General features: G+C 36.6%; 1 protein-coding gene across 8 annotated transcripts in view; it reads left to right on the forward strand.

Annotated features, from left to right (window-relative positions):
• Positions 1–22299, forward strand: part of Cldn16 (claudin 16) — a 97205-nt gene that overhangs the window by 55376 nt on the left and 19530 nt on the right. For 4 of the 8 annotated variants that reach the window (XM_015499997.2, XM_048804072.1, XM_015499996.2 and 1 more), the window contains one exon: positions 21862–22072. In XM_015499997.2, coding sequence (XP_015355483.1) covers positions 21959–22072 — 114 coding nt within the window. In that variant the 5' untranslated portion in view covers positions 21862–21958. Of the gene's footprint in view, positions 1–21484; positions 21769–21861; positions 22073–22299 lie in introns of those variants that run through there. The other 4 variants (XM_048804073.1, XM_048804074.1, XM_048804075.1 and 1 more) reach the window with 4 other exon arrangements.

Raw genomic sequence — 22299 nt, forward strand, 5'->3', positions numbered from 1 at the left:
CTCTTACTGCTATTCTAGCTCTGTTTCATTTATGAATTTTTAGGATTGGATTAAGATGCATTTTTCTTTTAAAAGTACATGGAGAACCAGCTAAGTGTATGTCTGTCCTCAATTTATGATGTACTCTCTGCTGTTTACTTTTTGAACAAAGTAGTTATTTTTAATGTGTTAATTTAACTTAGTATTTTGCAAACTAATTTTAGTGAATAATTTTAGTATCATATATCTTGGTTAACACTAATACCAAGTGAATATCAGTTATTACAGCTTGCAGTAAAAAAGTTTTAGGGCTTCTAGATGGGGTCATATGGATTGTGATTTGCTTATTGGCAGGGGTGTTAATTCACATAGACTATGACTTGAACAATGAACTAGACTTGTGTAAACCTGTAAGACTACATTTTGACTGTTAGTATACTTTTGACTGTTAAACATGTCATGCAGGCAATCAGATAGGCATAAATAAGTTATACACAGAGGATTGTGCTTGTCCATAATAATTTACTGTAATATACCCTCTGACACCAGCAGTGATTTTCCTGCTGTTGTATCCTTCCAAACTCCACATTTTGAAGGCTTGATGCCACTCATAGCTTTGACAAGTATGTTCATATGTGGAAGGATCTTTATAACCCGTTGGTTAATAGTTCAGGCAGAGAGTCACTTCAGACTCAGATGCTTTCAGATTTTCCAAATATCTACTCTTGAAATGATGCTCCTTTATTCCAATAGAAAGTAAGTTCTATGACGGCATGAATTGTTATCTATTTTGCTCACTAAAAGAGCAAAGCTTTGAATTCAGTGAATGCTGTATAAATACTTGATGAAACAATTAATTGATGAATATTCTGCCCAATTCAACTGGCAGCTGGCCCTACTTCCCAATCAGGTGCCTAGTTCCTCAGTTTCTTCCATTCTCCTTGGCTCTATATGTTGCCAGCCACCAGACTAACGGCCCTGGAGCTCACCAAGTGGTTTAAACATCTACTTGGCTGGGCTACTACTGGTCACCATAATGGTTTGTTTCTGTGCTCTGTTTCCTGAATCATTCATCCTAAAATTTCAGTGTTCTTAGTCTGGCTCTTCTCACTTTCTCCAATGTGGAATCAATTTCAACTCTATGTCCCATACCCCATCTCTCAGCCTTTCTCAATTCTGACCCAACTCACCTCCTATTTACTAGACTTGAAGCCTGCTTAAGGACAGAGTTTGTAGTGGACTGCATTTGGAAATTCTGTTTTTCAAATCACAAGCTGAAAAGCTTGGCAAAAATAGGCAGACACTGCTGTCAGCCTCATTACCAGACTTTTTCAGGATAGATACCCAGTTCCTTCCTCTCCTCTGAACCTTGAGAAAGTTACTGACATTCTCTAAACCTCATTTTCCTCAAAAGCAATACAATTAAATGAGCCAGCATTTGTTGAAGTGCATATGCTCCTTTGTAATTAGCAATTATATACAAATTAGTTTCCTTCAGTCTTCCCTTAGGGGGAAACACACAAGTTGGGATTTGTCAAAGTCCTGCCTTAGGTATCAAAGTCCTTCGAGGACAGGGGTGTGTATCCACATTTGGTCTGCTTGCCCTGACCTGCCTTGTTAGCTCCATTCTGCCCAGCTCCTAGTTCCAATCTATTGGCCCCGACTTTTTAAGCCCATCTCCTACAGACATTTCTTTTTCTTTTTTTTCCCTTTATTTTATTTTTTTATTGTGGTGCTGGGGATTGAACCCAGGGCCTTGTGCATGTAAGGAAAGTACTCTACCAGCTAAACTATATCCCTAGCCCTTGGCTCCAGCTTTTAACTCCTTACATTTCCCTTTCCTCTGGTATTTCTCTGACTTACTATACATGCTGGTATCTGTCTAAATTTTCAAGGAGCAGGCTATTTGTTTGTTCTGCCTTCCAGTCCCTGACATAACTAATCCAACTCTTTTTTTGTCTTTCAGGTCTCCTTTTATTTGATATAAAAGGTTTAAGAAATCTCATTTACAATAAGACTTTTAAGAGCTGAGAACTCCCTTACCTCCCTTCACATACTTTGAAAATGACACTCAAGGCAATAACATATTTTTCCTAAAATAATAGATATCTATTTGAATTGGAGCCTGGGTCTTCCTAAGCCTTACAACACTGGCTCACCCAATCTGCTATTTTGGGTCATAACCTTCTTGTATGTCCAAGTGTCACTGAGACTAGCAAATACTTCACACCTCTGATGACAGAAGTATTTTATGAACAATTCCATTAGTCACATAATCTAAAGAACATATTATAATTCTGAGTGACTCATTTATGAAAAAAGAAACACGAATGCTCTCTGGTTCCTTATCTGCTCAACATGCTTAAAAGGAATTCTCACCTTTTTTTATGCATTAAGGCTCTGGGAAAGACTATTCTGTTCTGAATTTATTAGATGTGAGGTATGGGCACACCTCAACTATAGTTGTAATACATTGTGTTTAATTTATATTGTCTAAAAAATGCTATTGTGCTTGAGATAGATGGTGACCTCCTAGGGAATGAACTCTTAATCATCTCTAATTACCCAGCATCTAATATAGTGCTCAGGCAGCAATTTTACTTTATGAATAAATTCTTCAGAAACAGTCAATGAGATAGAAAATATTCATAACAATGATATATATTTCAAATTATTCAGAATGTGCTCATACTTCTTAGAATGTAAGAAAGTACAGTATTGTTTGGACGTCTGGCAAGGGACCTGAGAGATGCTCATACATTTTCCTTGAAATTACATTTGGGAAACTTCTGACTTCCCCTTACCTTTCCACTTCAGAAGGAAGAAACTTCCCAGTAGCTGAATTTTAGTTTCAGATGCTTACCTTCTCTTCCAGATGATGAAAGGTGAGAGTGCATATCTTTAGCAGAAGAATTTGAACTTGTTAAGCTATGTCTTCTATAATCAGAATTCAGGAATAGAAAGGCGCTAGAAAGATCAAAAGGCAGCTAAAAATCTCTAGATGCCAAGAACCCAGACTGGTCTTCTATATGAGAGGGGTGGCCATCAATCTGGGGAGAAAAAGTTAGGTTGCTCTTTGTTTTCCTTCCAACACCGAAAATTATGTGTGTGTATGTGTGTGTGTTTGTGTGTGTGTGTGTGTGTGTGTGTGTGTGTGTGTGTATGGTTTTCCCTGAAGCAGAGGCCTGTAGTGTGCACAAAGCTAAAAGTAAAAGTTATCAAGTTCCACAAAGTTCTTTAGCCTAGAAAAGATTCACAATTTATAAAGGATGCCATCTAAAGGAGTGGCAGGCCGACAGCTGGTTTCTATGTCCCTCTCCTCCTACTCTTTCTAACACCCTGAAACGCTCCATTCTTCCTCAGGCTGCAGGACTGGACTTGCTGTTGGCTGCAGATTTGGAAAACAATACTCTTGTGGTTGGGCCTAATCCATACAGTGCATGAAGTTCACCATGTATGTCTCTGAGCTCTTTTCTGTACCCAGACACCAAATTATCAGCTACATCCAGGCACACTGATTTTGAGTTTTAATTTTTCTATTCACATTCATTTATTTTTAAAACAGAAACAAATACCATGTTGTTAAAATAAACATAAGAAATTTTGCTTTAAAAAAAACCTACTATACCTAAATCAAGATTTTTAAAAAAATTCTCCATGTACTACCTGCTGTTTGCTGATTTTTAATACTATTTTCTCTAGTTTTAAGTATTATTAGGAAGAATATAAGCAGAGAGTATTTATATCCATCATTGGACTTAACGTCTTTAAAATAAGCATAGCAGAGTAGGAAATATTTTATAAGTTTACATAATATTTGATTTACACGTCTTTGTGATTTATATCTATAGTATATTTCTTTTTTGCATATGATGACAAAGCTTTCAAAGGCATCTTGTGTATTACTGTGAAGTATTGTCTTTCCATTTCTCTTCTTCCTGTACCTCACCCTGCCATTTTTACTTATTCAAAGAGGTGTTTAAACTCCAGTTAGTGAGATATACTTTAGGATAAATGATAAGCATTCCTGCCTTTTCCTTTCATCTTTAATTCTTGAAGGTCAAAGAAATAATGTTTGTTCAATAACGTACTGACAGCAATTTTGCAAATGTTAACTGACCAAGGGGATTTAGGTGGTTTCATTTTGTATTTCAGTCTTGGCATTTAATTTTGCTTCAGCCTCTGGGCAATTTGGGATAGTGGAGTTACAGGTGTAGTAGCATAGTTATGGACCTGAGTCAAGTCATAGGACAGAGAACTATTGGCCATTGTGGAAACTCAGATGAAAGATGATCACATGGTGGGAGTAACAGGAAATACTTCCTACATGACTATGGATCATGAAGGACAAAAACAGTTTGCCTTACAGTTTTTCCCAGCCACAGTTGAGAAATTTAGACATTCTGCATAAAGAGGATAACATGGGCCTGTCCTGGTGACACATTCCTGTAATCCTAGCTACTCAGGAGGCTCAGACAGAAGAATCACAAGTTCAAGGCTAGCCTGGGTAAATTAGCAAGACCTTGTTTCAAAAATAAATAAATAAATAAGGACTGGAGATGTAGTTCAACAGCAGAGCATTCTTGGATTTGTTTCTCAGTACAATGCAAAAATTTTAAAGTGAAATGACAGCAAGATATTTAAAAAACAGGCTATGATGGTACTACTTGAAATTATGGGTGAAGGTAAAACCAGGTATTCATTCATGTTTTACTCATCCTCATTTAGCTATTTATTCACCATTTACAGTTGGTTCCCTCTAATTCTTTCAAGAGCCTTCCCTCTATTGGCAAGATATTTATGGATTAATGTATAATGTGCATCCCTTAGGATTCCCATTTTTAGAAGATTCAGTTTCTTAAAAAATATAATTATCCTCCACTGGCTTCTGCTTTCTCCTGTCCATTTCTTCACCCTTGGATTGGTTTAGCTATTCTAGTTTTTTGTTTTGTTTTGTTTTGTTTGTTTGTTTTTTAAATCCCTGGTTAGCCACCTAGCACCAGATTTATGTGTCTATTGTTTTAGTAGTAGGACCTCAAGATTGCCATATGTGGAATGATAATTCCAGTGATGGCCTTCATTTTCCCAAGCATCAGATGCTTCCCATGTGTCATTTCCTCAGACCTACAAACATGGCTTGGAACCAAGGGAACAATAGCTTTGAATAGTTGAGGCACAATTTTCAAACAAATCCCTATTACTGTCTTTAGAATAAATTGTTCTGAAACCATCAGTTACAGATTTATTACCAAGAATCTTGTACCAGTTAGCATGGTACCAGCCACTCAGGAGATTGAGGCAGAAACATAGCTTGAGCCCAACCTGGGCATCACAGTGTTATACTTTCAAAAAGATAAAAAGATGTATATATCCAATTTGAGCACATATGATTTCCCCCAGCTCAAGTACAAGAGAACTGTATTTCTGTAAAATGTTAAATGGTCATAAAGACATTATTCTGATAAATTCAATGAAATAAAGGATTAGGAAATTAAAGAAACATAAAAGTTTGATTTAATTTAACAACAGAGATAAAGAGGTATTTTGATGGTTGTCTAAGTAATCACCAAATTGAAAAAGATTTACTCTCTGACATCAGAAGTTCGGAATTCAGTGGGAGAGCTACACCAATACATGAATATAAGTAAGAACATAAAGGATTAGAAAAGAAAAGTGAACAAAAATATCTGCCATGGAAATATACAATAAGGAGAGAGAAAGTTTAAGATGCTTTGAAAAAGTTATCAGAAAATACTGAGGCAATTATGGTCATGTTACAGAAAGAGGAAACTTTGAGTAGAGAAGCTAAAGATTTGTCAACTTCATTTATTTATGTTTTCATTCAACTTTTATTTTTCATGTAATGCTAGCAGTAGAGAAATTGAAAGCATGTCTTTACCTATAAGGAACTTTCAACCTGAGAGGCAAGAAGACAAAGAGAATCACACCCTGATAAGTGATGTAGCAGGAAGGAATACCTAAGGTGGCAGATCTCCAGAATTCCCAGAAATCCAATTTTAAGAAATTGTGATGCCTGAAATTCACAATCTCTGCAGACATCGGATATTTGATAACAACTCCCACGTGATATTGATGAACAAATAGGTTTTAGAATCAATTTACTGTGAGATGATACAACTTGAATTTAGAAAAAAGCAGAGATTATTAGAAAGGTAAGGAGATGAGAAGGGCAGGGATTTTCTAGACAAAAATAGGAGACTCCCAAATGCCAAGGGATGTTATTGGCTTAAAGGAACTGCACACATTTCAGAATGCAAGAAAACAAGGTATATGTTAGGGATTTAAAAGAATTAACTCTAAAGAAGCAGGAAGGGTCAGGTCTTTCTTGCGTATCATGCTAAAGATTGATCGTGATAATGACAGAAATCTTTAAAAGGGTAATGGAGAGGAATGTGGTAAGGGATGTATTATGGAAATACTTCCAAGCCATTAGTTACCCAAAAAGTTGTTTTTGTTCACTGATGATTTAAATTCTGTGGTTAAAATGTTTCACTAAAATGGAGGAAGTCATGTGATTAATATCCTTCTATCATAAGAATTTGTAGTCTCAGTCTCTGTTTTGGGTCTTATCACTTTTAGTTAGTTTCACCACTGTAATCCATTTAGCTTAGTGGAACTTGGCTTATCCTTGATAAGAAAGCAAGTGAACAAACAAAAAACCAAAATATTGCTCTGAGATCTTCTCTTAAGTTTCCTTAGATATGCAAACAATTCACTAGTTTTGAGTTATAAATATTCCCTCATATCTCTGTGTATGCAAGTTAGAAATATCTGTTCATACATACACACAAAAAAAATACAACGAAATTTAATTCTTTAATATAGGCTGTGAACAAGATGCATGTGACACAGTGTGGGCCATGGGAGGGTTAGTAGGTTCCCCCTCTGCCAAGGTGAATCATATAGGCAGTGCCAGGAGCAAAGCAGAGCTACAGTTCAGGTATATGTCTCACAGCTGTATCACCTGGGTAAAATACTTTCCTTGAGCCTCAGTTTATTGATCTATAAAATGAGGGTGCTAACTGAAATTATATCTAAGTTTCTTTTGATTTTTAACCTTCCAGCAATCTAGCAGGGAAAAGCATGGTGATAAAGCAAGGTACATCTGTGTTGCATGTTAGTATTAGGACCATGTTCTCTGGAGTTGGTCAGACCTAGTTTGGGATGTTTTCTCCATGACTTAGTAGTTATAGAAACTTGGATAAGTTAGATTACACCCCAATCATATATTTCAACTATTAAATGTATATTTATAATAGTTACTACCTCCTATGTTATTATTACCCTGACAAGCAAAGAGTTAATATTAATTCAAAGCAAATATTACATACAAATAGAGGCTCACAGTGTACTCATAAGAAGGTAGAATTTGAGAAGATCCTTGAAGACAGAAGAGAATCTCAGCAGAATGGGACTTCTTTTAAAGGAAGGTGGAACTTATACAACATTTTCTCATGGGTATTAAATAGGATATAAATTATAATAGAATCTTCCACCTTTCATGAGTAATACTTCCCTGAAGGCAGATTGGTTGAAACTGCTTTTCTGATAAATTCAAAAGAATAAAGAAACTTGCTTCATAGTTTCATCAGAAAGCTTTTGTGGATTCATGATAATCCAAACATCATGAGTACTAGGCCCCGATGTCATCCTGTTCTATGGTGGAAGAGAATTCTACATTTAAATTCTGAGTGAAGGCCTTGTGAGTCAGGGTTCTGGACAGGTATCAGGTGGAAGGGAAGCTTGTTCTTGGACAGGGCTTGCTCTCCTTGGGAGGAAGTTCTGGCGCTGATTCATCTTCCTTGGCTTCAGTTTCTCATGGACACTTGTCTGTGTTTATCCTTGTATTGGATCCAAATTTTGATTATGCTACTTTATAGCTTTCTCAGTTTGGATAAGTCTCTTAGTAAATGTCTTCATTCTCTCCACAAGTGAAAAGGTGATATAATCCCTTTCCACTTATATATTTTAGTACAAAGTGAAAAAACAAATTAAAATGCTTATATTCTTCAATTAAATATGACCAAAATAAGGAATATTGACAAGGACTTCTCTCATTTATTTTCAAAGACTGATATATAGACTTTTTACTCATTAAAAACACAGGTGAAGAAATTTACTTTTGGTGTTTGTTTCAAGCCACAGTTATATATGTATTGACTACCTGCAATGATCATATTTACTGGAAAATTGTCAAAGTTCCACTGCTCATAGTACCATAAAGTATAAGAAAACCTGAAGGGTACCTTGGACTAAAACCATGTATGTAGAATTCTAGTTTAGTATTTTCAATTAAAATGCTCTGCCTCTTGAATATAAAATATATTCCAAATAAACTACTCTAGACCAGTGTCCCTTCAGAAGGATCTCTGTGGAATGTTTATAGTAAACTATGTCTTTGTGTGATAGGCAGGAAGTATCTACTAGAAACCTAAATATTATTGGATACCTTTTCCCCACTAGAGTATCTTGCTCACTGGTCAATTTCCTAGTGCCTAGAACAAAGTCTAGCATGAAGAATCCATTTACTCAGGAATTCACCACACATTGAAACCCACCATCAAATAAAGCTTGTTACACAATATCTATTTCCATGGGACTTAAATTCTTGAGTAAACAAGCAACCTCAGCATGTGTACTTTAGTAATGCTGCCATCTCTGTATGTGGTATTGTTGGACATTTACAAGTATGAACAAAATAAAATATCCCCAGTTGTTTATAAGATGCTTGTCAAAAGCTCTTTCCTCAACAACGTGATGTACATTCACAATTCTCTGTCTTCATATTTTGCCTTCAGGAAAACTCTTTTCCTATTTTTATGTTTAGCAAATGCTTATCATTACAGAACCAAGTCAACCATCATCTTTTCCATGAAGCCTTAGGTAATGATTCCCAAGACATTTAATCATAGCTTCATTCATGGTCCTAAACCATTTTGCAGAATCACATATTTCAACACTCTCTGTATCTACGTATCTATGTATGTATGTCTGTCCTCCTATTTGACTGAAAACCTTTAGAATAATGTTTTATTGATCTATATATACTAAGTGGCTAAACTTGTGACTGACTTTCTATTTGGTGAACTTCATCCCTCCCTCCTGCTCTTTCTTCTTTCCTTCTGTCCCCCTCATCTCCTCCCCCCACCTTTTTCTCTTTCTCTCTTCCTCTCTCTTTCCTTCCTTCTTTTTTCCAACTAGTTAATATCATTTGGAGACATCAAACTAACATACAGAAGGCTAGAGATGGTGTCAGATAAACAATGTGGTTATTGGTTATAAGTCTAACAGAGAGAGAAGATAATGAACTGAAATTTTTCAACCAGTCTTCATGAATTTACTATTCATTCCTGAGAGATGGTTAGCATTATAATAAATAGAAATAAAAATTAAAGTGATCCCAGGCAAAAGGAAACAGAATAAACATGTCAGAGACAGAAGTACTCAAAGGTTAAGAAATGGCATGATGACTGGAATGGGGGCTCCTACTTAGGAAGGACTGGGTAAGCAAAGGGAGATGATATATAACTGTCTTGTGAGATGAATGTTAGTCCAGGTTCTCCAGAGACACAGAATCAATAGAAAGAGAGAACCAATAAAAACACAACTAACAGAGAAAGCAAGAGATAATTATTATAAGGAATTGGCTCACCCAATTATGGAAGTGAACAACTCCTAAGATCTACAGATAATTTTGCATACTGGAGACTAGGGAAAACGGTGGTTTAGGTCTGGTACAGGTCCAAGAGCTTGCAAACCAGTAAGGCCAGTAGTTCAGTTCCTATATGAGTCCAGCAGGCTGGAGATCTAGAAAGAGATCAAGCTTCAATTCAAGTCCAAAGGCAGAAAAAAGGTCTATGTCCTATTCAAATTTCTTTCTTACTTTGCAGAGGACTAACCCTTTTGTTTTATTAGACCCTCAATGGATTGAATGAAGTCGACCCACATTAGAGAGAACAATCTGCTTTATTCAGTCCATCAGTTCATCTCATTCCCAAATAGAAACACTCAGAACAATAATTGGGCCAAATACCTGGGTACACTGTGGCCCAATCAAGTTGTCGCATACAATTAACCATTATAAGTGGTATAGAGAAGATATTAGGAAATATTAACTTCCTATAGCATTAATAAAATGATATCTGTAGAAAATGTATACTGAAGGACAAGTAGGTTTAGAATTAGTGGATTAGGGATTTTGATGGGGGTCATTCCTAATGACAATGTGGCAACAGGGATAGTGATGAAGAGATGGGACATTTGTAGTTCTAGCAATGGTTACCAACTTTGAGTATAGCATAGGATATAGAGAGGGAGTGGCAAAATACCATCAATAGCAAATGTCCTCTTCCATCAACAATCAAGTGCTTTGAATTTATGTTCTCTTCCCTTTCTTCCTTTTCTAGCTCAATGCTAACTGTCAAATACTGTTGGCTATAAAATGTGTGTATGAAAAAATTACATTTAAAAAAAAATTGACTGATAGATTTATTTATAAAATAATAGAACTTTGACCATGTGCCAAGGAATCAGAGAGACATCCAAGACCTGGAGTCGCCTCATCCTATTGGGCAGCAGGAAATAATTCTTGCAAATGAACTGACAAGGGCAAGGTCCCAGGGAAAGGGCTGAGTAGGACGGGATGGTGGTTACTGGGTGGGCCAGGAGGGCCGTACAAGTTGTGCCTTAGGGGATAGTAAAAGTAGAAACTCTAAAATCCAAAGTTAGTATTCAGGTACAAGGGTTAGCACTGGGATTTAAATTCAAAAGTTTCCAAATCGTGAAAGCCATGGGAAGATATTGTGGTGGTATGGGGTGATTGTGGATCAAAAAGCAAGAGAAAGAGTAAAGGGAGAGGACCCAAAATAATTTCCTAAAAGAGACTTACAGTATGGTTATATCCTGGCAAACCTATATAACATCAGTTGAAAACAATAAGTCAAAAATACATTTGATATGCTTAACCTGCAGAATATCACAGCTTAGCAGCATAGTTTACTATGTGGTTTATCTTCATGATTGACTGGCTGTCTGGGAACTCAGCTCGATGCTACTATTGCCCAACATTAAGGAAGTATCTTGCTGCCTATTGCTAGCCCAGGAAATTCTCAAAATTCAAAATCTGAAGATAGGGTTTCTACTGAATGAGTAACACCTCCACATGATTGACAAATCAAAAAATGGTAAGTCAACCCATTGCAATTCTAGGACTGTGTAAGTGATGGAGACTCATTTTTATATTATTGTTTTATATTGTTATTTGTATATTGTTTTATATTATTATTATTATTATTGTTGTTATTATATGTTATATTATTATTTAGTTTCCCTCACTTGGTAGTAGGAAGTCACTTGGATTAATGGCTAAAGGTTGGGGCCACAGGAGTTAACTATGCAGGAAGCAGTAAACGAAGATACTATCTGATGTGTCTCTTCTCAGATCACCCCATCTCTGTTGTCTAAAGCCTTCATAGGCTGTAAGTGAGAAGTTCACATTAATTCCATTGGGAACTGAAGATCTTCCTTAGGTTACTAGAACATGCCACTTTACTTCCTTGTTCTCTACTGTTCTAGATACCTGACAGACTCTGGACATACCAGAGCACTCATTCTTAGTCTTATACTTTGTCCTCCTGCCTCTAGGCCCTTGATGTGTTATCCACATCCCTGATATCATTTAGCATCACTATACGAAAACTGAAAATCAGTCTTCTACTATCCTAGGCAAAAACTCTCTTTGTGTACTTGTCATTCCTGAGCAGTTAGTGGGAGAAGAGGAGCTGTTGGGAAAGCATCAGTAAAGCTGACTGCCCCTAAAAGGTGCATGCAAACAGAGGTGAGGACACAGTCCCACAGCCTGTCTCCTGAGGATGTCAGTGCTTCTTGAATCAACACAGATTAAGCATACCCTGAGCATTCAATATTCAGAAAGTTTTGTTGGGGCTCAGAGAACAATATCTCAAAGGGAAGACCTAAGCAAAAGCCTCAGAAGCTTTCTCTGTCTTCCAGGCTCTTAACCTTTCACCCTCTCTGGAGATAAGCCCTAGAAGCTAGAAGTCCTCTTGCCAAGGCAGGTCATGGAAACAAGTCCTTTTTGTCTAAAGCTAGTAAAAAAAAAAAAAAAAAAAACTAAAAACATCACCCTGACTTCTCCTTCCTTTCTGTGTAAGAGTTGGCTGTAAATTCTGTGACCTACCTTGTTTAATTATAGGTGATGAGATTCCCATTCCATCAAGAGTCCTTCCCCATTTCCAGGACAAAGGAATGCTGCACAGAGAGTCCAAGAAACATCTTGGCAGGCCCAGCCCTGCTGCCCTTAGCCTATAGCTAAATCACACCTAATCATATCTCTACATGGGATCAACATTCTGTCAAACATAACAACAAAAATGAATGTTTCTCCTGGGTCTTTGATCAGAGGTCCCCATGTCTATGAAACTGTGAGCCAATAAATTTGTTATGGCTTTTTTGGGGAGTTTAATCTATTACTACTTTATTACAGCAGACTCAAATACTGAAACTGTGGGAGAAAAGTTTGAATTTCTCTCCACCTTCATGATTTAGAAAGAAGAGCTAACAGTGGTTATATAAGAAAATGTATAAATATTTTAAGAGACATAAGAAGGAAATAAAAATGGTGGGAAATAATAAGGGCCAATTGAATGTGCTTAAATAAACTCTAAATACTTCAGTACATGAGATGAAATCTAGTTCAGATGGATCGATTTTATTTACAATATAACAATAAGCATAAGGATCTATGTAGGATATAGGGCATTCAACAGAAAAGTTTCATGCCAGGATGGCTTCATGAGTTACCCAGCAACTCAAAGGGAGTAAAATGCTAACATTTTACACCAGGTTTATTCCATCCTGGTTCACCCAAAGAAGTCTTGATGGCTTAACTGTGCTGTACCATGATGAACATCTTGTTTTTATAGGTGAAATAAGTTACAAAATGAGTAATGACATACGCCTTGCTGCTCAATTTGAGGTGTGAATTTGGATGAATGGTTCACTGAGTCATCTCTGAGATTTGGCTTAAATAATACTCAAATTCTATAAGAGATAAGGTAAGATTATAAATTTTCCAGGGTCCCAAGCTCTCCCAAGCATTCTTCAAATTGGAGACATGAGTAATTTCTATCCTGAATTGATTCATGAGCCATCCAGGTAACACCTGCACCGATAGTGATTCTACCTCCATTTGCCCTCCAGAGTCAGGAAACTCATCAAACCAAACGACTTCCCTTTCAGACAGTTGAAATGTTAGAAAGTTCTTCAATAGTTGAGTACAATTTTCCTTCTCTCTTTTTGTATACTATCATCTAGTTATGCTTTCTGATCCCTTATAGAAAGATCAATCCTTTGGACCATCCTATTATTTAAGAAGCACCATCAAATTTATTCAGTCTCCTTTGTGTGTGTGTGTGTGTGTATGTATGTGTGTGTGTGTGCGCGTGCGCGCATGTGTATCTGTCTGTCTGTCTGTCTGTGTGGTACCAGAGATTGAACCCAGGGACACTCTATCACCAAGTCATACCTCCCACCCTTTTAAAATTTATTTTTTTTAACTTTTGAGATAGGGTCTTACTAAATTGCTGAGGCTGGCCTTTAACTTGCCAACCTCCTGCCTTGGGCTTCCAAGTTGCTGGGATTACAGGCATGCACCACTATACCTGGCCTCAGTCTCCTTTTATAAAACCTAAAATACTCATTTCACCCTTCCTTTGGTCATGCCTCATATGAGATGGTTGTCAATCTACCCATGAACCTCACTAACAGAAGCCTGGATGGGCTCCTCTGGATGGGCTAAAGTTTTCTTACATACCAATACTCAGGAGTAAACAACAAATCCAGGAGTAGGCTGTCCAGAATGACCACTAAGTTCCAGTCTAATACTATATAGTTCAGGTAATAAGGTGTTCAACTGAAAGCATTTTCACTCCAGTTTTGACTGCTGTCAGTAGACAATAAATTCCATATTCTAAAACAAAATGAGAGACCTACAATTAGAAGTAGCAAATACAGCATAGAACCAGTTTTGTTACATGTAGTGGACCAGCTAATCTCCACCCTCATTCCCCAGAAAACAAGTTATCTCCAAGAAAGCATTTAAGATTAGGAGAGAATTTTTAGAGGGAGTTATATGGTATATATGGACCACCATTTCCCTGTCGCCATGGAGGAGAGGGTGGGGATTCTCTTTTGGGGGGAGTTGGTACCCAGGATTGAACTCAGGGGTACTCAATTACTGAGTCACATCCCCAGCACTATTTTGTATTTTATTTAGAGACAGGGTCTCACTGAGTTGCTTAGCTCCTTGCTTTTTCTGAGGCTGACTTTGAACTTGCTATCCTCCTGCCTCAGCCTCCTGAGCCACAGGGATTACAGGCATGAGCCACTGTGCCCTGAGAGGGTGGAGATTATCATTCCTCACTTTAAACCCAAACAAAAGGATTTCAACTCAACTACTGTAAAAGCCTTGCATTTGTCCCTTGGGTCTGAAGAGACATGGCAGATTACTGTATATCTCTGGCCTAAGAAATCTAATCGGCAAGTGTTACAATAGGCATGTTGCTCTGAGGCTCACTGGATGGAGGAGAGGCTACAAGGGATTGGCCTGCATAAGAGTATAAAGAGTTACATTGTTGGAATGCAACTGTATCTTTGTGTCTTGAAAGGACTGAAAGAATTTATATTACTAAAAATGATGAAATAAAGTAATTCAGTTTGTCCTAGATTTTATCAAAGGGGCAGGAAAAGAATTGGCCCAAGTTAAATAAATTTGAAAGAACAATAGGAGATAAAAATAAAAGTTGCTTTACAATCAGACTTTTTGTTTCTTGTATATTAAATTTACTAAGTTGTTTTAAATAAATACAGATAGAAATATATTTACATAAATACCCATGCAAATGTGTGTGTGTGTGTGTGTGCCACATATGTAAAGGAGCAAGCTTGTGATATAAAAGTCATAAGAGCTAAAATTTATTGATTTTATTATGTTTTATGAACTGTATTAAGCTTTTACAAAATGTTAGTTATTTTCAACATAATTTTATGACAAAGTTCATAATTCCCACTTTTTCAACCTAGATTTTACATTTAATTTTAAATTATATCATACTTGAATACAGCAGCACAATCCACAAGCATATATAAAACATGAATTCAGGAATATCAAGTAGCTTGCTCAAAATCTGACAAATATTAATTGGCTTAGTTTGAACTCAGATCTGTCTGACTCTGAGGCCCAACCTTTTAGCCAATGATTTATTTTGCCATTAGTTATAGCCATCATTGACTTTGACAATAGCAACTGATTTTCCTGTGCAGAGTTTTCCAATGACCAGTGGACATTTAAAGGAGAGAGAAGATTATTCATAAGATGTGATATAAGTTAGTTTACTCTAAGAACTTGCATTATCATAATGAACATAGAAGGAACGTTTTGTGAGACTAGCGGGAACAACAAATTTAAGACAAAATATCTTGTTGTTTTTCTCAACTGAAAATGCAAGGCTGCTTCCACCTGCAGACCAAATGGACAATTGCAGCTTTTCCAGTTCTACACTGACTTCCTTTCACTGACTAACAGCCAAGGTGGTAGGCTGAGGGCTTCACTTGTGTGATCAACAGGTGGCTCTAACACGTCAGCCAGGAGGCATGCAAACAGTGGGAGAGTGAAAATTCAGTGAGCTGACTGAAACATTTGTCTTAGGGATCTTGCCGAACATATAGCTCTGAAGTTGCAAAGATTATCCTGCCGTTTCTGTCAGCCTAAGATGCATCTGGGGCCTCTGGATGTGTCAGAGAGAACCCAATATGCTTCCTCTTCTGTCAAATGGGACTGTGGGGATTAGGTTCAATTTAATATGTGTCTTTTGAGAGCATAACATGTGCCAGGCAGAATTTTAAGCACGTGGGATGCACTGGTGAACCAAAAACTGATTTCTGTTTTCATGAAGCTTAGAAGAGATTGTGCATTTGTAAATATTTTGTGAACCCTATTGAGCCACATGCATAGTGATAATTGTACTCTGTGTTTACAAAATAAATTGGGGGTCTCTGCATATTTCCAGTGAATTATGATTGAGAATGGTGCTAGAACTTGAGGCTGCTGTTAAATATACCTGGATGGAGTTCTTAACCTTCCCTCAGTGCCTTGCTTTGGTCCACTCACTGGAGAGTAAACTGAAGGATGGGTTTTAAGCCTTCCACCTTTTATTTTCTCAGTGATCCCAGGACCTAGAATAATATACAGTCAGAGTAGGCCAGCTGGATGAAAGGGAACTAAACTGTGATTGAGTTGGAAATGCTAAATATTCAAATCTAGAACATAGCAGAGGGCTGGGCATGGTGGCCGCACACCTGTCATCCCCTTGGCTTGGGAGGCTGAGGCAGGAGGATCTCGAGTTCAAAGCCAGCCTCAGCAACTTAGTGAGGCACTTAGGAACTCAGCGATATCCTGTCTCTAATATAAATAAATAAATAAATAGATAGATAGATAAATAAATAAATAAAAATTTTAAAAGGGCTAGAGATGTAGTTCAGTGGTTAAGCACCCCCTGAGTTCAATTCCCAGTACCAAAAAAAAAAAAAAAATACTAAAACATAGCAGAATAGCAGAGGCAGCAGAGATTTTTTTCTAGACAGAAGAATGATTTATTCTGCATTGGCATCTTTATAGTTGCCCACACATTGCCCTTTTCTTACAAGCAATCATGTCCCACCCAAGTCTTTGCTATTCTGTAAGTTTGCATGACTCCATTGTGACATCTTCTTTAATATTTTATCTTCACCCACAGAAATTAACATTTAAGTATGGCCATCTTATATTATTCTCTTAAAGTAGCTACATTCAATTCAGGAGCAGTTCTATTGTCACCCACACCCACAAACATTGTCTAGTAAATATTGAGAGTAAGATATGTAAATTATAGTCTACTATTTTTCTTGTGGAAGAATCTCTGAATTCCAGAAATACATGTATATATGTGCGTGTTTGCATGAGAGAATGCTCAGTGCTTTTTTCATTACTCCTCTGAATCAGGCTCTAATATTTGTTTTGGGGATCTACTATTGGTGATAGGTAGGAAAAACATTAATACTTAATTGCAATTCTGATATCACCTTTCCTACAGTTTATTTATGATCTGTAGTATATAACTTAAAAGTAGTAGGTTGTTGGCTTTTCATTTTTTTCTCTGAACTAGTGTCAAGCATGATCATCTGTCTCAGAAGAAGTTTATACCAAGCATATGTAAAACATGAATTCTGGCCTCTGCTCCGAATTTCCTGAATCTGGTTCTCTGGTTCTGGAGCTCCCTGGTCTGTATTTATAACAAGTGGCTTGTTATACTGGAGATTCCAGTGTTCACTCAAGCTTAAGAACCACTGCCCTGGGGTGCTTAGCAGCCAAATCCAGGACTTTCCTGTAATGGGCATGTGTTTTGGAACTGGTTTGCTCCATCAGATCAATAGAGCATGAACATTTCAAATGTTAGGGCACAAGATTCACTTGTGACTCATCAAACACCATGTGTTTGTTGTAGATGCCTTACATAGATAGGTGATTACATTCTTTGGATAAGCACTTAAAAAACTAAGAATGATTTTTTCCAACTGTTAAATAAAATCAAACAAAAGGCATATAGGACTAGGGATGTAGCATAGTGGTAGAAAGCGAACCTAGTATGTGTAAGACCTTGAGTTTAACCCCCAGAACTGCACATTAGAAAAAAAAAAGATTGTTTTAAAAAACTTCTTTGTCTTCTTATTTTTCTTTTTTAATTGAAAGAACTAAAATCAGCATACTACAGTGATACATTCATACCAATGTTTACAGCAGCGCAATCCACAGTAGATTATCATGGAACCAGCCTAAGTGGCCCCATCAATAGATGAATGGATAAAAAAAATGTCATATGTCTACACAATGGAGTTGCATTTGGTCATAAAGAAGAATGAAATCATGTCACTTGCTAGTAAATGGAACTGGAGAACATGTGCTAAGTGAAATAAAGCAGACTCAGACAGTCAAGAGTCTAAAGTTTTCTCTCACATGATGAAGTTAGAGAGAAAAAAGGAATAAGAAAAGGGATCTAGCAAAAATAGAAGGAAGAGCATTAGAGGAGAAGCAGGGGGCTAAGACAGAGAGGGAAGAAGGAGGGAAATGGGAAGAACATAGTTGAACAAAGTGGACCAAATTATGCTACATGCTTGTAGGAATGCATCACCATGTATTTTGGTTTTATATATAACTATAATGCACCAATTAAAATATATAAATGGAAAAACAATAGAGTACATACAGAAAGGGGATCAGGAGGGGAGAGGAGGAGAGACAGAAGGAGAGTACCAGGGATGGACATGGAGAAAACTATTGCACACTTATTTATATATCAAAATGAACCCCACTTTATGTAGAGCTACAATGCACTAAAAGGGCATCTGTAATGAACCTCAAAATTTAGTGATCACTACTGTTAACATTTATATTGTCATTTATAACAATTATTAGTCTCCTATTCTAAATATAGCTTCTAACCTAGATTTTACATTTAATTTTAAATTGTATCATGCTTGAATAAAATGAATGAAAGTTGGAAACAACAACATTTAGTCACAAAAGTTTATTATTTTAGTATATTCTTGAAGGATTTTTTTTAATCAATACTGATTTTAGCTTTTTAGCCTCTAACCTTAAGCACTATGACCAAATCACAATTGAGTGGGGGGAAGAAAAGTAATCTCTTTGTGAGCTGTTACTGAAATAATTATCTCAGCAACTGATTCTTTTTAGAGTAATGACATCTTTGGAAGCCTTTCCTCTGTCCTTTCTTCTTTTTCTTTCATTGTCTCATATTAAGAACCATATGAAAATATATTTTATTAATATCACTCAAAATGTTATTTTAGTAGACAGAAATCTAAAATGATGATATGTGATCTTTTTCAGTTTTTTTAAAATTGATAATGGCTACATGGATTTTATACTCATTTAAGTCTACCCACTCAAATATAGGTGAAATGTAGGTGAAACTCCAGTTACCTCTTCAATTATAAAAAACAAATACTTTTCCTAATCAGACAGTTTTTTTCCCTTTTCATTAGACACATTTTTCAAACATCAGTCCATGGAGAAAGAATAATAACATAATAAATGCTTGGCCATGTTAACATTTAAAACTTAGCTATTTTTACTTTTTTTTTAGAAAAATTGCTAGATAATCTTTTAATGAGAATTATAAAATTAAAATCTTTTGCAACCGACTTTTAGGAAACAAATAATTAACTCTTAATTAAAAACCTTTATATGGATGATGCCTTATTTTGCAACATCAATACATGAACAAATTTTAAATATAATTTGTCTAAGATATTTGAAAGAGGGGAAAAAAGAGCCTGATTTTATTTGGTATTTCTAAATCAGAATTTATTCCCTACCCTTTCAAAGGCTAAGTTGAGAGGTCTGACTCAAATGGAGAAGAAACAGTGAATGGGACAAAGCGTGCAAGAGAACAAGAGAGAGACCATCTTCTGCCTGCTTTAAATAGCTTTTGGTAACAATTCCGAGGCCACTTTTCTTTTCTGGGACTCACAGCTTCAAAAAATAGCCGATTTTGAAATGTTTCTAAGGAACAGATTCATGAATAAAAAGAACATATGCATCCAACATATAAACTTTACCACAATTCTGCATATCAAGCAGATTACTAACTTCAAAAAGATATGAAGAGTGAGGGAAAGCCTGAATTATAGAAAAGTCAAATATCTTTGGTGAAAGAATAGAATTAATAAAATCAACAAAGACTCTCATAGCACGACAGCATTATATATTAACCCACAAAGAGGAAAAGTAGTGGTCATTTTAAAGGCCTATTCATCAGATCAAAAGGATATTCAAAACCCTCTCTTCTAGCTCTTTGGAAATACATACTATATTGTTAACTATAGCTACCCTGTGGTGGAATAGGATACTAGAACTTATTCCTACCATTTGTAACTTGTACTCATTATCTAAACTCTCCCTAATCCTCCTATACATTTCCCTGTCCCTGGTAAGCACCATTCTACTTTATACTTCTTCAAGGTCAACCTCTTTTAGGTTCCATTAAAACATGTGAAGTGAGATCATGGGGTACTTGTCTTTCTGTGCCTGGTTTATTTCACTTAACACAATGGTCTCCAGTTTCATGTATGTTGCTGCAAATGACAGGATGTTGTGATTTTATAGCAGACTAGTATGTCTTTGTGTACAATATCACATCTTATCCATTCATCAGCTGACAGACATGTACATTGTTTCCATTTCTTGGCTCTAGTGAATAGAGACCTAATAGATAAGGATGAGTGCCTACTGATTTAGTTTCCCCTGGATATATATACCCAGTAGTGAGTTCACTGGAATATATAGTTCTATTTTTAGTTTTTTGAGGAACCTCATACTGTTTCCATAATGACTGTAATAATTTATAAATAAACACTTTAATCCAGACAGCTCTGAGAGTATAATCTTGCTCTGAAACTCTGTAGACAGAGAGCTTTGGGGATGCAGTTTCTGTAAAATGAAGGGATTAACATCTCTTCATAAGATGCTTATGAAGATTAAATGATATCATGTTTGTAAATAATTTAGAATGGCTTCACTAACATGTTTAAAAATTAAGGAAATAGTAAACCATTGAAAATACACCCCCCCACACACACACACATACCTGCATAAGGATGCGGATTCATAATATGCTAGGGGTGGTATGGGAGGATTAAATGAACTCTAGATAGGGCAAAGGGGAAATGGGGAGGGAGTGGAAAGGAGGGATATAGGGGTAAGAAAAACGGTGAAATGCAATGGTCATCATTACCCCAAGTACATGTATGAAGACACGGAGGATGTGACTCTACTTTGTGTACAACCAGAGATATGAAAAATTGTGCTCTATATGTGTAATAAGTATTGTAATGCATTCTGTTGTCATATATAACAAATTAAAATTAAAAAATAAAAATAACATTAAAAAAGAGCATATTTTATATTAAGCAAGCATTGTAAAAAATATTGCATTTTTTACTTGTTGCAAATTGATTGTATTAAAAAAACTAATTTTATGTTTTATTTTACTTTTTGTTTTGTTTCTTTCACATGTGTGTGTTTTATCCCTTTAATTTATAAAACATCTGGAAGTAACTCATATTGCATTCCATAAATACGCATAAATATTATGTGTCAATTGAAAATTTAAGTATTTTATATGCACATTTTTTTTCCCCCAGTTTCTGATGCTAAAAGGTTGGGATCCTTTCTTTGCTTGCTACCCAGGTGCTAGAAATCCTTCATGGGGCTTTTCTGCCCAGCACTTTGGAATGCAAACTCCCTTGAGCAAGCACTTGTTTAGCATAATTTCACCTGGGTCCTGTCTAAGGGAGTCAGTGAATATTAAAATAGTCCTAACAATAAAATAGCACTCGGTCAACTGTGAAGCCTTCTTCTAAGGGGGAGGAGAATAGCTCACTTTCCCTGAAGGTCCTAAGAAAGATCAATTTACAGGCTCCAGTATGGGGTGGGACCTGCCTCCTTTCCTCCATCTTGGTACTGACACATGCCTCTGGTGACCATCCTTTTGCATCAGAGCACAGTCTGGGCAGGAATGTTACCAGGGCTCCCTCTCTCCCCCATCCAAAATGTACACAGTCCTTTTTCTGACCTGGCTTGTGATTGGAGGCTGTTTGCTTTGGATTATAACCTCCAGGACCCCTCTGTCGGTTACAGCCTGTTTCTATTATTCTTAATGAAACTTAAGGCACCTGCAGTGGGGTGTGAAGAAAAGTAAAAGACCTGCATTTTCTCATCTACAGGTACCAGAAGCAGAAGGCCAATAGCAATCCAGGCACCTGAGTAGGCCCAAAGCTGGCATCTGCCCATGTGTCCCTTCCGGATAGACTATTCACCACCATGAAGGATCTTCTTCAGTATGTCGCCTGTTTCTTTGCCTTTTTCTCCACTGGATTTTTGATTGTGGCCACCTGGACAGACTGTTGGATGGTGAATTCGGATGACTCTCTGGAGGTAAGAAGTCTGCACCTTCTTTTTTGACCCCCATTGTAAATTTCCTCCCAGCCCCACTGCCATATGTAAACCTCAGTACACTTCCTAGGATTAATGATAGCAAAGATAGCCACCAGGGGCAGAATTATGACCTTAAATCTTTACATTATTAGTTCATTTAATCCTCACACTAATTTTCAAGGTAGAAACAGCTGTCATCCCATTTTACAGATGAAGTAACTTCATAA

This window comes from Marmota marmota, unplaced genomic scaffold (genome assembly GCF_001458135.2).
Source record: "Marmota marmota marmota unplaced genomic scaffold, marMar, whole genome shotgun sequence".
NCBI lineage: Eukaryota > Metazoa > Chordata > Mammalia > Rodentia > Sciuridae > Marmota > Marmota marmota.